The following is a 17,784-nucleotide window of genomic DNA, read 5'->3' on the forward strand; positions in this document are numbered from 1 at the left end:
TCCTGGCCAAATGATTTAATTTCACTGTGTCATATCTTCCAAAATTGGGATACCTGGTATAGGCTTCCTGTTATGGGGGCAGGGAGGGAGGACATCGGGTACGTGGGTTTGTGTTGTGGGGGCAGCGAGGAAAATGCCAGGTATTGGGCGTTTTTTGTAGGGGTTGAGGAGACTACTGTGGGTTTTGTTTGTAGAGGCAAATGGCAAGGTATGAATCTTTTGCTAGCTCAGCTCCGAGTTAACTTTTAGAGGCAAGCCAGGTCCCCCGTCATGGCTCTGCCGTGGCTCTACCCATGTATTCTTGGCTCCCCCACCTCTACCTAAATGTGATCTTACTCAAGTAAATGTCACCTGGGGAATGGGTGTGGGCATGATTTATGGGCTACTGTGATTATCAAAGTATAGTGGATGTCCATGAGGAAGCCACACATGGTATAGATTGCATTTTACTCACTGCTGGATGCTCTTCCAATTAAGCAAAAATGGCCACATTACGTAGCTGACAATTGCATACCACTGGCTGGCATAGGTAGTTGCAGCCTGATAGCAGGCAAGAGCCCAGCAGATATGAGTGGAGTGCATACCACTCTGTGTGTGCCATAACTGTAAAAGGAGGCTGGCCCCTGCCACTGGTTGCCATGACAGAACCAATGGAAGATGAAAGCTGCTTTTAGTCTACACAGTATTCAGACGCAGTAGCACGCCAAAACCCCAGCTTCCACCATCATTACCGTCATGACAAATGCCAATACAATAGGCTAGAAGCCAGCCTTATTATGGTGAGCGTTCATTGGTGGAGAGGGAGCGGTTAGCACCAGAACTTCCACACACCTACAGGAGATTGGGTGGAATCTAGCCACTCCCAGGAGAAAGCACAAACACTGATCTCCCTGCACCATCCCAGGAGTTTAAATTCCACCTATTGTGGGTGGCTATTTAACCACAAAGTGAAAAACTGGGCACGGGTCCTGTATTTTAAGGGAAGGATTACTTATGTAACCTGTCTCCGCCCACATGCATCATCTGGAAAGGAATAAATAGCACCAACATGGGATTAATGGAACATGGTCAATTAAAAATATCATTCAAAGAGGAGGGTGTTCGAGGTGCTACTTTACACAGGAAATAAGCAGACTTGGTTAAAACCAGTAAGTGTTACCTGAGCTGGGGTGGACACTGACTCACACTTGGGTTCTGGACAGTGGAGCAGGTGCACGTGGCCCTCCTTGATTTGAACTTCAAAGTACGCCTTTAAGCACTCGTTGCAATAGACATGCTGGCACAGCTTGAATTGAGTGCAGTCAATGCCCAACTTGTCCAGGAAGCAGATGTTGCACTGGAAGAGCTTACAGTGGAAACTCCTCACCTGCTGAGCCTCGTCAAAGTTCAAGATGTCTCTTATCAGACTGTCCAGTGAATCAGCATCTTGCAGGGCACGTTCATCCAGGAGGCCAGGCTGTGCTATTGACTCGCGCGTATCGCGCTCTCCGTCCTTTCGAACCACGTTCTTCTGACGGCACATTCCTTCACCATGCACTGTGACTTCAAAAGGAGATACAATATTCAGGTGCTGCAGTGCTTCCTCTTTCAGAAACTGCAACCAGGTAAACAGAACCACTCCACCTTTGTTCTCCTCCCACAAATAGTCCAACTGCTTGCAAAGAGAGGTGAGCTGAAAAACATAAACCAAGTGCACTATTACAGACAATTCCATGCTACCACTTTATTTTTTAAATGATGGCATATGTACATGCGATTCTCTAAGGGAGTCAGTGCATTGAGGACAATCACTCCACATCCATCGTTACTCTGAGACCCAGTTACTCCTGCAAGTCCCTCCTCTTCCATGGAGAGGAGAGGATCTACGTAGAAGAGTAGTGCAGATTTTCTTCGTCTGTCATTATCGGAATTGTCACTTGTGTCAAAATGAAGTTCTAACCTTTTGGCCATTTGACCCATTTGGGTCCAAGCATGGACGGTGTTCCCTGAGTATCAAATCATCAATGGGGATTGACCTGCCGCTACCTTTGTTGACCGCACATTGCCTCGGTATGGCCACACAGGGATGGGCTCATCTAATTCAGCCATCCTCTTCGCCAGTTTTGGGGTCCACTAAGAGCAGGGTTGCCAGCTATGGTGGTGGAGAGCTGTATGACCCCCCCCTCCCAATCCCCGGATATCCTACCTGGTGCCAAGGGTCCTTTAGGCAAGGTACAGCATCAAGCACCCAAGCAATCACAGAGAAGATACACACACACACAGTGTGGAACTCCGGAGATCTCGAGACTGTGCGCTCCAGCTCCATTTTATTCTTTATGATGATGCTTCCTGGCATCACCACGTGATTGACTGTGTGTGTGTGTGTGTGTGTGTGTGTGTGTGGGTTGGGGCGTGGATCCTGTGCTATTCACGGAGCTGCGCATACATCAAGAGCACTACCTCACGCACTTAAACTACTGAAGTGTAGTACTACTTTTGTCTTGATAGCCACTATCAAACTGTAGTTCTACATTTATGCTGGTCGCAGTCTTTCAGATTGACGATGTGGTCACCCTACATATACAGTCCCAGCTCGCCCTCTCAGCCTCTCCTTTCCAAAGGTCACCCATGCACCTTACCTTCTATCCCACATGCAAAACAATTACTAAAAAAGCAAGGTTCCTCACACAGCTACAGCCTCACACCCGGCTCAGTCCCTCCTTCACTCGACACCTCCAGTGAGGTGGGGCTCAGCGAGGTAGAGAGCAACGGAGCAGGATTGTGAGTATTTATGTCGGGTGCAGCTAGCATTCATTATCTAGTTTAACATATGTACTAAACTGAATTTTGAACCCAGTATGCAAAAGTAAATTGGTCTCGCTGTTTTCGCAAGGCTGAATATTAATACTTTTTCTGCGGGGTCAGAATTTTCCCAAACAATACATTTTTTACAACACATATAAACATATATTACACCCATCAATCTGATCAGATTAAAGGAATAGCAATCATTTTGTTATATACAAACATGTATGTATATAGATGCTTATGTTTATATACAATAATGAATATGCAGTATATGCGTTGGAGAGAATAGCCAACCAACATTTAGCATGCTTTTGATTGACTTTTTTACACTCCTTTAAAATACAATTAAATTGGTACTTGTTTTGTAGTCGTTAAAGGAAATATACTATTGGTCCCACCTGCAATGGTGTGAGCCATTTGCAGGTAAGTGCGTAATCAGGTGCAGAGGTTGATGGGTAATCTTCTGGGAGTTCAAAAGTCAGGACAACTGGAGGCAAAAAGAAAACTTCAAAGTCGCCTTTAAGAGCATTTTTGGCATCATGGTCTGTTGGAAAATAGATTGATGAATAAATTAATGCTTTGGTAATCAAAAAGGATAACATTTGCCAATGCCTTTTTTAACAATGATGTACATTTTGTATTTTATTTGTGTTTTATATAGCGTTTTAATCCAATGCGCTGTACATAAAATTAAAAACATAAAAATGAAGATAAGTAAAACATAATATCAGTTTAATCAGCGTGAAGTAAATTGGATCTCAGAGAGTCACGAAGAGAGAGAGAGAGAGGGAGAGCAAGGGAGCAAGGGGAGAGAAAGAGCAAAAGCGCGACTGAGCACAAAGAGGACGGGGGCAGCAAGAAGAAATTGAGAACCGGATCGAAGTGAACGAGAGGGAGCACAGAATGAGACTAGGGAAGAAAGTTAATCAGGAACCAGGTCATTCAGTGATTTAAAGGCAAGGCACAAGAAGTTAAATTTGAGGCGAGACTGAAACGAGAGCCAGCCAAGAGACAAAACAGAAGAAGAGAGAGCCATGAGGGGTAGAAGACAGAGTAGACAAATAGAAGCATTAAAGACAGATTTAAGAGGAGCTAGAAGAGTGAGAAGGAGACCAAAGAGGGCTGAGGAACAGTAAAAAAAGGCAAGAAAAGATTAGTGACAAGAATTTGGTGGCTTCAAATGTCAAAAATGAGCAAGTGTTCCGGATATTGTACAAGTGAAATTGGCAGGCACTTGAGGACAGAGAAATGTGATGCTTAAACGAGCAGTCTGAATCAAAATAAAGTCCAAGATTATGAGTAGTAGAGGAGATAGCTAGTTGAGTAGGAGAAAATTAGACAAAAGAGGGAGGAAGACGAGGGGGTATAGTGTTAGCAGGAAAGAACAGTACTTCAGTTTTAGTAGTGTTGAGAACCAGTTTGCTATGAATCTCGGGTGAGAAAGATTAAAAAAGGTAGAAACAACTGAGTATCATCCGCATAGAAGTGATGGGAAAGACCTGAAGCGGAAATAATACCATAGGCCTCATTACAAGTTTGGCGGCTGCCGCCAAACCGGGCTCCTTTACCAGGTTCGCAGAATGGGGAATTACCGGGCCATTCTGAGTTTGGAGGGCCCGGTAATTCCACCCTCTGGGAACCCGGGCCCGGACCTTCCCCATTCCCATCTGAGCCCCCATAGGGCTCAATGGGAATGGGACAGGGAGCTAACAGCGGGCCGAATATGACCCGTCCGTTGTTAGCTCCCTTTTCCCCTCGCGGGACCAGGTAAGGACGCCTGGTTTTACCAGGCGTCAGGCGTCCTTACCTGGTCCCGCGAGGGGACCTCGTAATTTCGCGGGATGGGTTTAACGGGTCCGCCTCCATTAGTGGAGCCCATTAACCCGTTCCGCGAAGGTCGTAATGAGGCCCCATGACTCAAAATATTAAATCGGGTGGCAATAATGAAGAAAGCAGTGCAAATAGCTTACCAAACAGATTATGTTGCCCATATCCAATCGAAGAGAACATCCCCTTGCTTTAATATCACAGAAATCATTGGGGTTACGACAGCCTCTGAGTAATGTTGTGAACTAGCTTTGTCAGCAAACCAACACTGTTACAAGGAGAGCATCCCCACCCAAAAATGTTTAAACAGTATATTGTAAAGAACTTTTTGCAAAAATAAATTGGGTTAAAAGAATGTAGCATTAACAACCGATCCGGCGGGCGGGAGAGGGTGTTAACGCTAGGAGCACCCCGGGTTGCCAATACGGTAACCCGTGGTGCTCAGAGTGGTGTATTTGGTTTGAATTAACAGGCTGTAGTAGGGAGGAAGTTAAAAAATAACTTAAGGGAAGGGAGGGTGGGGGGCAAGATGGCAGTGCAGGGTGGGGAAAGCAGCCAGCCGGCTGCTTGGAACGCTGGTCAGAACGTGGGCTGAGATTAGCAGTTTTAACCTGTGATCCGAGCAACCCGATTGGTTGCCTCTCCCGCCGCGGGTGCTAATAGAAACTTTACAAACTGTTCTGTGGAATGTTTAGTAAAATAATCAAATACTTTTGTTGTTTCCCAGAGAGAAGAACATTAATCCTCTATAAGAGGGAATACATGTATGTGCCCATCATAAAAATGTGTGCTCTGTAGAAATGAGGAATTAACAGCATTTATAACGACCCTGTACACAATTGTTGCAAGAGGAGATATAGTGCTCATCTGATACTTTAGTTCCTTGCTGGTTTCGGTAAATTGAGGATGGTGCTTTACAGGGCCTATATCTTGGTGTTGTATCCAGAGTGTCTCATTAGAGTGAACGCTCTCTTTTTAAAGAGAAGTTTGTCTGGGCTGCCTTCCTGGTAGAGCATAGGACTATCTACTGCAGTGCCTACCTTAGGCATAGACAAATGCTTGCTTAACATTTCGTAGGCGCTTATCAAGCAGTAACACTGTTTAAATATTAGTTTCCAATCGGTGATAAGATGTTCTCTTGTACAAGCAGTTCATTGATTCTCTAAGCATTTAGTAAACTTTCAAAGTAGATTGTTTGCTTAAACAGTTCCAAAGAAATGTCTTTCATTTTAACAAGGGTAGTCACTCCTATATGGTACCACTACAACATTTACATGACCCCAACTATCATGATCTATTGATTGATCCTTGCAAAATATGCACTCCCTTCTTAAGCATGTGATGCATGGGAAGGATTTTAAAGTCCAATTTTTTAGGTCCCAACCACACAATTCAGTTCAAATGGAACTTGGTTAAGCAGTAATATCTTGACACTGAGATGCTAGTTTTCTGGAAGCTGGGCCGAGCTTAAGCCTATTCTTTAGTAAAGGAGAGAGAACAAGCATGACGGTAGATTGATTCGATTTAGTTAAAGAACGATGGAAAGCCCGAACCAGAGCATGTAGGAATATGAGATTAACCTATTGCAAGTAGCTGCAAAAAGTATAAGGCTTACCTGACTCAAGGCGGCCAAATGGACGAGAGGACAATGGATAATAATGCAGCATACAAGGAAGTGGTAGAAGAGCACAAAGACAATTAACGTGAAGGACATATTTGCTCTAAAAGCCAGGTTTGGCAGCCTATTACAATAAGAACAATCACCTTGAATCCTTTCAATAGACATTCTAAGCTCACCAATCACCTCAAATTGTAAAGGCCACCACTCAGATGCCCTGCAACAAAATGTGTTTGTTTTAAACAGGGAAAATAATCTTGTTGTAAAAATGTTTGCAACTGATGGATTTCCTGTTGAAGAACTTTGCAGATGCAACACTTCATTAATTAATTTACTGGATACAGAACCTAGTAAAAACATCAAGATACTTTAAACCCACCTGTGAGGCAGACATGGCATCACAAGAAGGACGAGGAAACAACACATACAAATCACCAGTTTTATTAACTTCAAAAGGAGGGGTGGAAGAACTCCTGTCTTGCCTTAACACTAAAGATGGGAGCACACTCTACCATCTAAATAAAAGGAAAACAGTCCTAGTCCATCATTAGTCCAAAAGAATAACAATTAAACTAGAAAATCTATTGCCTGCCCTCACTCTAAAACCACACAAGTGAAATAGGGAAATGTAATACAAATAGAAAATCAGTGGGAAACAAAAGGAAGACAGAATGGCATCAAAGGATTCTTGCCCACTTTGTATAACATGTGGGTGGGGTGGAGCACTTGACGTATGGGCACACTCTGCTATGCGAGTACACCTGGGTTAGCTGGCTTGGCCCTCCACAGCCTGCTTGTCATTCACATACTCTGTCTCAAAGTTCAGGGTTTTGACCTGTCAGGTCTCCCTTTTCCCCTAAATCCATGTCAATCCCCGGTGTTTTGCAGCACCAACACAAAGTTCCAAGGTCTTAAGCACAAATACAAAAGTTCCAAGCTTTTCAGCTCAAACACAAAAGTTCCAAACAAAAATGTATTTTAAGTCTCTATAGGCTCGCTCAACCGGGCCACAGCCTCTCACTTCCAATTTCTTTCATTGGTTCCCCTCTTTCGGGTTCAAACCATTTCACTTTAGTTTCTCTTGGTTCCCTTCCCCTAGCTTTATTCTTTAGCATTTGCTATGCCTTATGGTACTTGTAAGCTTTTACACAGTTCAAATATTTAACAAGATTCAACAGTTTGCACAATCTTCTCAGGCTCTCTTCAGCCTTGGATTTAACAAAAGAATGTTTCACTTTAAACACAATTTGTGGGTGCCCTCGTTCGGGTTTGGACCTGTTTCAAACACAATTTCTGGGTCTCCCTCGTTCGGGCTCGGACCCATTTCAAACACTATTTCTAGGTCTCCCTCGTTCGGGCTCCGGCCCTTTTGGTTCCCAAAAGGTTATCACTGCTCAATTGCTTTAGGCTTCCCTCGTTCGGGCTCGAGCCTAAACACAGAGCACAGAGTCTTTCAAATGGGCGTACTTACGTTTTCCACTTTCCGGACCACTCTGTTAATTTATTTTACGGTTTCACTTCATCTAAAAAAGAATTTCAAGTCCCATAATGCCTTTCATGGTCCTTTTTATTTCCTGCTTTCTTTCTCAAATTCAATGCTCCCGCTCCAGCCGCACACACTCTCACTGGGATTTTCTCCCTCTTACCATGAGACTCACCCAGTTAGCGCAGCTCTGGCGAGCAACTTCCCTGGAGCTCTCTGGGTCGAGGTCAGGGTCTTCCCACCTGCCCCTCAGGTACCTGGTCTTCCCTTCATATGTCCAGGGGAAAAGAGTATTTCTGTGGACAGAGTCAGCAGTATATGATCTGCCCTCTCTGGCTCTTGAAAAGGTACAGCCCCTCAGCACGACTGCAGCCCTTCAACAACACAGGATCAGCGTCTTTGCCCTCAGCTTCCTTCCGGACTCCCCAGGCTTCTTTCAGCACTCTCCTCTGCTCTTCAGCTCCTCTGGTCCACATTGCATCCCCAGCTCGCTCAAAGTGTGTCTCAGGGCTCCACCTGTTATACTGACAGGGAGTGTTAATTGGAGTCAGGTGTGGGTGGTTGAAAAGGGAGCTCTAACCCCGCCTGTCCTCGTTAATGGGACAAGATGGAGATTGCCCATAGGAATCCATGGTACATTGGGTCCTATGGGCAATCTTCATAGTTCTTTTCCTCTTCTTCTTCATCCCAGTGATGACAACCACTCATCCAACCATAGCAATAGCCTACTTTATTCCTAAAGTACATAAACCTTTCACTCACTTACCACCAAAAAGACAGATAATCAATGGCATTGGTTCCATAACAGAACCCATCTCTGAGTTCATTGATCAATACTTAGAACCACTGGCAGCAAGCCTAGCTTCATCTATATATACGACATGAAACACATTATCCAACAACGGACCACCGTAAATGGGAAGAAAATTTTAGATTTGTGACACTTAATGTTTCATCACTTTATACCAGCATTTTACATTTAAAATGCATTGAAACAACCGATTATTTATTGAAGACTCATTCTATTTCTTATTATTTACAGAATGCAATGATACTGGAGATGCAAAACTTTATTACAAAACAATATTTTTTGTTCAATAACATAATCTACAGGCAAAACCAAGGCACAGCGATGGGGGCGAAATTTGCCCCTGCATGTGCAAACCTCTATATGGGACATTTTGAGTTACAACATGCGTGGCAACATCCAGCATTTACGGACAACAACAATATTATTTTTTTGGGAAGATACATAGATGATATTTTGTTGATTTGTAATGGTTCATCACAGCAACTCAAAGAATATCATATACATCTTAATAACAATACTTATAATCTTCAATTTACCAGGCAGGAAATCACAGAGAGGATACAATGTCTAGACTTGCAATTATATGTGGAAGACAACATCATCCAGTCCACACTTTATGTGAAGCCGACATCAGGTAACAGCATGCTATATACAGCCAGTAATCATCCTAAACACATATAGCCTGATTCATGGAAATATTTTTGCCGGAAACGCAGATTTGTGAGCCTTTGTACCTGAAAGTCGCTGTTTGAAGTATGGGGATGTTCAGGCACAAAGGCGCGCAAATAATTCCATGAATCAGGCAGATAATATCTAATATTCCATATGGGGAATACTTAAGCACAAGGAACTGCACAAATACCAATTAATTCAACAAACATATAACACAAGCTAAACAAACATTTCTAACAAGAGGCTATGATGTCAAAAGACTAGATCAACCATATAAGAAGACTATTTGAAGACAAAGATATGAATTATTACAAAACAAAATCAAAAGCAAGCAGATTTATAACAAATTCAGAGTCATCAATAACTTGTAAAATACTACAAAAACATTGGCCAATACTCACATCAGATGAAGATCTCCAGCACCATCTCAAGAAGGGCATATCGGAACGTCAAAAACCTTTAGAACCTGCTCAGTCCATCCCATTTCTTACCCAATAAACCACAGAAAGGACTAACACAACTCTGGAACATGCCAAATCTCCAAGGCAACTACAAATGTGGGTCCTGTTCAGTCTGCACCTATACAGAGAACTCCAAAATATCTCTACAATTACCAAATGTGAAAATACACAAAATTCAAGATGTTATCAACTGCAATTCTAAATTTGTCATATATGGCATCAAATGCATTTGTCAAAAATTATATATAGGCAACATGATTCGACATCTTAAAACACGAATCACAGAACATGTCAGAAGCTTGAGAAACAAAGATACAAGGTACCCTCTTGCCGACCACTTCTAGCAGGAACACAACAATGAAGACTTCAATCAAATACAATTTTTTGGCATTGAGAAAGTCACCAAGCCGGCAAGAGGCAGCAACAGAGAACAATTAATGAGGCAATGTGAGGCCAAATGGATCTGCCTCACAGACTGTTGTTTCACAGGACTAAATTCGGATTCATAAATGATTCATTTTTTATAATGAATTTTCTCTATAATTCATTTTCTTAACTTTCCTGAGTAATGGACCTTTTCAAACTTTATTTGGCTACAGTCGTTGTACTCTCCCTCTTATTTTTGGAGTGCTCTCACCCATTTATAATACCATACTCTTTATTTTGTGAAATGCATTATTAGGTCTATGCTAATAACAGTCACTTACATGCTATTACCAAAAGTTAAATATTCCCACCCAAAATGGTGTATTATCTCCAGTCCTACAAAGTCCTTATATTTTTTATATTATTTCACAAAATAGAAGCAATTCGCAACTAATATTTAATTACCTTAATAACCGTTAAAACGGGACACTACCAGAACAAATGAAAATTTGCATGCACAAGACATTACAGCCCAATTCAAAATGGCGAAAAACGTGATGCTGTCATCACACCGTTAAAAGGCGCAGTACGTCACCACACCACGATAAATACAGAGCCATTTTGTAGCTCAGGGGTCAGAACCAGCTAACTGAAATACCCGCATTCAATTTGAGATAAATAGAAATTAAAGCAAAATGAGTGATTAAATCAGATGCCATTGAGATTATTTTCAACAACAAGGAATCTGCAAGATAAGGAAGTATTTCATCTATTACTATAAAAATCTCTTATGTAACTAAAAAATTTCAAACAACAAGAATGTTGATAAGACCTCTTCCGAGAATCAATTAGAAACAGTACATGTAACAGTCCAATTATAATATGGAGTTCAATTGAGTGATTTATATTTTGTATCTTGTTTACAGCGTACTTGTATGTTCAATTCTCCCTCCTGAGGAACCAAATAAAATTTGGAAAAACAGGTGTCAAGGGTTTGCTCAAATTCTATGTGATCAAATTAAGTGAGTCCAATGTGAAATTAATCAAGTCTACATTCTAACCAAAAGGATTTTCCATTATGTCGATGTGAATTATAACCCAGTTAAGTTTACTTTGAACCAAATTAAAGACATACACTCTTTTTACTCAACCAGCTCACAACTTTGTTTTGATTTTGAACCAACCATTCATCTTCTGGAGGGCGCAGAATCTGCTAAGGTGTTTTCATTAAATCTAGTTACTTCTTCATCTCAGTGGTTTTGAAAGAAGGCAACGGGGAGGAAGTATGGGAGTTATAGTCTTCCCTTATGATGGAGGGAAACTTCTGTAAGTGTTTGTCAGGGTGAAGGGGGTAGATGTGTGGTTGTAGGTGAATGGTTTTTAGATGATAATGTCCCATAGTGACTGTGGGGATATCGGGTAGGGATATATTTCTTCTCCTACACCCCCCTTTAATGTTAGTACCTGTTGGAATTGGGGAGGGGGTAGCAGGACCGGATTCATGACAACCTATGAAGGTGGAGGAAGTGTCGTGATGGGTTTATCAGAAAGGGGGAATACCGCGTCTCTCCGAAGGGCATTCCTCCAACTGACCCAAAGAACCCTTCATTTCCCGGCGGTGAACTCTCCCCATGTGGCGAGGGGACGGCAGCCGCTACCTGATCCTGACCCTGAGGGTGGCTATATGAGGGATAATGCATAGTATTCCCCTTCCTCTCTTAAGGATACCCCATCCATTCCCACTGCCTGAATGGCATGTTGTTACACCTCCCCTCGTTCCCCTAGAAAAGATACTGAAGACCTAACAAGATCTGACTTACCCTCCACAACCAATGACAATATCTCCTCCTGACTCTGCATACAAGTTATTTAAAACTTACTTGCACTTAAAGACTTCTGAAAACACTCATCCAGACTTTCCATGTAAAGCATCAAGAATGGACTTCCATTCACATAACTGCAAGAATACTGGGATGTGGAAGATGAGCCAAGGGATGCAGAGCGTAAAAGACTAAGAACACAAGTTGCGTTCTAGTAGTTGGGAGCGCGTACCGATAGCCCAGAGATTTAAACTGCAGCAGCAGCTGACTATAGAGAACTGCTGGAGAGAGAAAGCTACTTCTTTCGTTGAGGACAGGGCAACCGTGGAGCCACAAGGAGTTCCGTGGAGCCATCCAGCTCAGAGGAGGAGACGAGGAAAGCTGTCTGTGAGAGAAGGTACACTGTAAGAGTGCCTGAAGCCAGCACAGGGCTCCTGGGTGTCTGCAGTGGTGCAGCGGCAGCTTTTGCCTACCCAGAGCCTGACATGAAGCCGACGGGCCCAGAAGGAGCCGTGGAACACAGAAAAGCCAAAGAACAAAGATGGCAAGGCTAGGAGAGACATCAACCAACCATCACTGGCGGACTGCGAAGGGAGCGAAGCGCGATAGCAATAACCATTGAGTACCTGGAAGGGAAGCAGGGACACTGGGGCATATTGGCAGAAATGCCATGGGAGAATAATTATAATGAAAGCGAATAAGGTAATTGAAAGAAGGAACCTGTGAGCATTTCACTGAAAGATGTACCATGGCCCCTGCAGCCACGGGTAAGCCCCACTGGGCTTCAGATTCTAACAATCCATTGCCCTGCAAATATGGCCACCAGATTTCAGACAACCGACACTGAGTCCTGCAGACCCTTCACAGACCCACCTCTGATTGGACTGCTTTGCCTTATGACCCTCTTCCTCCCCAGAGCCGGCAGGCGACGCCGGCCCCGTTAAAGGCCTTCATGTAAGGCCTGTTCCATCACTCTGTTTGGCCCTGTCCGGCAATGGATGCAGGCACGCCAGACCAATTTTTGTTCTTCAGACACTGCCTCAACATTGCGGTAATACATTCAGCATCATGACTACCGCTACCCCGCACTGTTTCTGTTTGCACTGGCTTCCATGCCTCTTGCCCAGTCTGGGGAACCACTAGATAAGGGCATCAATACCCCCTGTATGCAATAACAGTTACTATTGTAATGGACTCAAAGCGAGCCCCTTGTATCTAGTTTAGCATGCTTCACCAGGTTTAGCATGCATATATTCTGTGTCATAAAGTGATCCAACGGTTCAGTGAAGAATATTGCACTGCAATCTTGGCCCAATGTACCTAAAACAAAACTGCCATCTTGTCAGCCTACTCCTCCAAATTCACGAACCTGCTGCTTTCACAGGTGGTGTGGTGCACGACTACCCATAAACTTACCAATTATTACTTCTTAGCATATTGCTAATCCTGATGCCTGTTCATAACGCTCCAGATTTGTCTTTGTAGCCTATGCTTAAACTTATATCACGTGAAAAAAAAACGATTTTGACTGTCAGCCTATTGCTATACTTGAAATATGTCTGAAACGCACATTGTCTCCCAGCCGAATGCTGGAAACATGCCGATTTTGACTGCCAGCCTATTGTTATACTTGTAATATGTCAGCAATGCAAAATAGTCTTATGCTGGAAACATACCGATGTTGACTGCCAGTCTATGCTATATTTTGCAATATGTCTGCAATGCACCTTAACTTGGATTTAGGTGCAATCACTCCTACGGTGTCACTCATGTTTGCATAGCCCCCCATACCATGAGGCGGAGCGTTGCCCGAATGTGCGCTCACACCTATTTTGACACTCATGTTTGCTCTGATATCTGAAGTCGCACCCATACCATGAGGCGTGGCTTTGCCAGAATGTGCGCTCACACCTATTTTGTCACTCATGTTTGCTTACATACCTGAAGTAGCCCCCGTACCATGAGGCAAGACTTTGCCAAAATGTGCGCTCACACCTTTTTTGTCACTCATGTTTGCTTACATACTAGAAGTAGCCCCCATACCATGAAGTGAGACCTCACCGGAAGGAGTTTTCAGGATACACCCCAATGTTTGCGACCCTCTTTGTGTTCTCGCGCCTTGTGGCTTATGCTATTGCACTTACTGTATGTATGTATTCACTGCTATCTACTGCTTTGAATGTTAACTCTCACGATTCATGTACAAGCACTGTGATGCCTCCGGGTCTGGGTGCTATACAAATGTAAAAAAATAAATAAATACATAAAGGGAACCAAACAAAATACACATTTAAGAAAAGCCCAGGCAGAATAGTGTACCAGGCAAATACATAGTTAGATAAAGCAGATCCAAGAAGATATTACGTTGGAAAGTGGATGCAGAACCCACAGGAAGAAATGCCCTGTCAAGATAAATATACCAGGCAGTTGCAAGTGTTTAAGAAAACCCTGGCAGGAGAGTATACCAGGCAACTACAAGTTTGTTTAAGAAAGCCCTTGCGGGAGAAGCATGCCAGGCAGTTACAAGTGTGTGTAAGAAAGCCCTAGTAGAGAAACACACCAGGCAAGGACAAATTGAACAGTGCATGAGAAACACATTGCCAAAAGGGGTCCGGAGAAGGATATATCGGGATTAGCCAAAGGCTGTGTAAACTAAACAGAAGAGGAGTGAAAACCTGGCTGGGGAGTACACCAGGTATCCTAACAAGATAAAGATAAATAACTAAGTTGTTTTGCGCTTTTGTGCATCAGTTGTGTTGTGAAGGAAGAGAAACTCAGGGTACTGATATCTTTGAATATACAACAGAGGGAAGAGAAATCCAGGGAAAGGGAACCACCCTCTGAAACAAGTAACTCTATCTTTCTCGAACTTCGCCTTGGAGTTATGCATTTTTCCTTTTGAACATTTATCAATCACTCAAGGCCAAAGAAATTACCCTTTTCACCTTAGAGTTTATAAGAGTGTGGGGGCCAGAATAGTACTTCGGGTACTCGGGACGGTTTTGTTTTGCACATTATGACATCGACAGACCCTTCATTTTGGTTTTAGGTAGGGAAACGCTTCTAGTGCAGGGACAGAGAGGCATTTCACCACCACCTTTAATAAAAGTCGTTGACCAAAACAATGAATCCCTTGTGTCTGAGTGTCATTCCTTGCTCCTCACACCAGTCTGAGAAAATATCACAGCTAACACAGGGAAACATTTTTAAAAAGAACACTGCAGACAAATCCAGTCAGTTGGAAATTAGAAACTGGCAAGAAAGAATAAAACTCAGAGCATCCTTCAAGTTTACATGGTTGTGATTAACTAATTAATTAACCTTTCGTAACACGCTTAATACTGGAGAACAGTGTCAAAGCGTAGGACCTGGATGCAAACCTGTGTTGCTCTTGCTTCCAAGACAAATGTGTTTCCCCTTAGCTATGCTCTCTGCTTGGCCTGCCTCCAAGATGGTGAACAGAAGTTCTTTGAGACCCAGAAGCCATTTTTAGAGCTTTGTGACTGATCTTGCCATTGATGATGATATGGTATTAATGTTGAATCCCCATATCTATCAGTCTCCATACCTTCCATTCTTTGTTTTCTGCTTCATTCCCATCCACATGGGTACCATGTTTAAGAATGTTCTGGCATTGGGAGGGGGGGGGCTAGATAAGAGGGGTCCTATTTATCACTGCACATATGTTATCTGCTTCATCATAATTCATAGAGCCTTTGAAGCAGTGGAGAAGGCACGCGTCCTAAGAGATTTCCTGCTTATGTTTGAGAAAAAGGTAACATTGAACTCCCCCTCCCCATCCTAAGAATGTTAAATATGACACGTACGGTGCACAATGTTCCAAAAGATCAAAAGGATGGATTATTCTCCACATGGTGTAAACATTAATTAGACACATTTTATGGGATGTGTAAATTACCATGTGCCATGAGTCCTTGCACAAATTAAATATATATAGCCAAAAGGATCACCCCTCACCGTTTTTGTGGCGAGAAAGGGGCTTGATGAAATTGGCCAATCCAGCATTTGGTCAGGTTTTGCAGGACTAGGCCTGGAGCAGGAGTCTCCGGGAGAAATGCGCATTCCACTCAGACCACAATTGCCATACCACCTGCTACCTTTGGATGGGATTCCGTACTTTACTTTACTTTATTGCATTTATATCGCGCACAATAGACCCGGAGGCATGATGACGCAGACAAAACAAACAACATAAACAATGAACAACAATAAACAAAGAATGAGGTTCAGAGCGTCTATAAACTGGCAGGTCCTAATATCAGCTGATACACGTTGGTCAGTTACTTGAAATGAGCTAATTCAAAACAATATTCAGTCTGGATTGTGGTGATAAATGAGACAAGTTTGTTAATTTGTGCAGGAATGAGGGGAAACTGCTCAAGCCACAGCCCACAATAACACAGTCCGTATTGTCTAGACTACACCAGTTCGCAATATGACATCTCTGAAGCACTCTGAGTTCCTGCGATCTAATGCAATTAGGTGCAACCTTCAGGTTAAACCAAGCTAAAACGTTGTTTCTAAGGGCCTCCCTTGATTCAAATTGTCCTGATTTCTTAACATTGGTGATAATTATATTTCGGGGGTCCACAGCAAAACTAATAAAATTAGGATATGTGATTTTTCTCATGTCTGATTTCCTAAGACGTGGATCCAAGTGAGGTAAGGAATCCAATAGTACAGCAGGCTTAAAAGGGGTAGCAGTGCCCACTGATCATCCTTCGACCTCCGAGCAGAGGGCAGGGAAAGTTAGTTTCTCCTGTACTGCCGGATTCAAGGGGACAAAATGGACCAAATCTGTTTGGCATTCCTGATGACAGTCCTGCTGACAAGATCATGAGGTTTGCGAGGATTGATCCGTTCTATTCGACTTTAAGCTTTGGGGCTTCTGCGGGATTGACAAGGGTGTATGGTCCAGTGTCCGGCCAACAGATGACAGCCAAAAACGTAGATTCTCAAAGTTTAGGCAGGATGCTAAGTCCTGCAATAACTGGCCCTTTTGAGTCACCCAATTATCAGGTACCATCTCCGCCTTAGGCTTCACAAAATCCTTTGTGCCCCATAGAATCCATAATACCAGCTATTTGATCAGACCTCTGGATGAATTTGTCCCCACCGGAGACTATATTTAGCTCCGGTGCTTCAAATGGTGCATGCATAGGGGAGAATAGAGGAGTGCTTTCAACGCCTGAAGCTTCTGTCTCCGTTTTATACTTTGTGCTACGACATCAGATATGTGGCTGCCTCTCCCCTGATGTTCCGGATTAGGCGAGTGTGGCAGAAGTGGCAAGGAATCATCCCTAGCTCTCGATTTGGGTCCTAGATGACATCGGGGTGGATACCAGGTCTGCTTCCAGACATCGGATTACTTTTTATCCGAGCTGAGCAGAGCTTGAAACCTTGTGACAGGCATTACTGATTAAGGATTATTGCACGAAAGGGATAACAGGGGCATAAAAATAGCCAAAGCAACGCACAGAGCGGGTGTACTATAGATACCATGGGCCACCGAGAAATCCAACCAGAAAAAGTTACGAGGCAATGGAGAGAGCACAACTCTTACCCACGTTTCATGCACAGACCCGGCTAAATGCGAACAACTGCTCTGTTGTTACTATGAGCCGTGATCCATGAGCCGCCACCGCCATCAAGGGACGCAAAAAGGACACTGGATTCCGGGAACTATGAATCTCCATGTGACTTCAGAGTGAGTAAAATGCCGAACTCCCAGTGCCGTTCTGCCGCACCGAGCTGCCAACCGCCGCAGCGTCCACAACGATCCTGTACACCTTGCGGGAAAGCACGCTGGGCTCGCCGAACACTCACTGCTCAGTCTCTGTGAGAGAAGAGTAAAGGACCCTACACAGTATGCAACGTCAAGCCGCACTCCCTAGCACAGCCGCTTCAGACGTTCTTCT

At 43.4% G+C, this 17,784-nt stretch overlaps 1 protein-coding gene across 3 annotated transcripts in view; it reads right to left on the reverse strand.

Moving 5' to 3' along the window:
* Positions 1 to 17,784, reverse strand: part of LOC138581278 (E3 ubiquitin-protein ligase RNF14-like) — a 221,707-nt gene that overhangs the window by 102,440 nt on the left and 101,483 nt on the right. For all 3 annotated transcript variants that reach the window (XM_069652481.1, XM_069652482.1, XM_069652483.1), the window contains exons 4-5: positions 3,186 to 3,331; positions 1,160 to 1,672 (exon numbers count right to left, since the gene is read on the reverse strand). In XM_069652481.1, the coding sequence (XP_069508582.1) occupies positions 1,160 to 1,672; positions 3,186 to 3,331 (659 nt within the window). The remainder of the gene's footprint in view (positions 1 to 1,159; positions 1,673 to 3,185; positions 3,332 to 17,784) is intronic.

Source organism: Ambystoma mexicanum, chromosome 3p, assembly GCF_040938575.1.
Source record: "Ambystoma mexicanum isolate Mex_15411 chromosome 3p, UKY_AmexF1_1, whole genome shotgun sequence".
NCBI lineage: Eukaryota > Metazoa > Chordata > Amphibia > Caudata > Ambystomatidae > Ambystoma > Ambystoma mexicanum.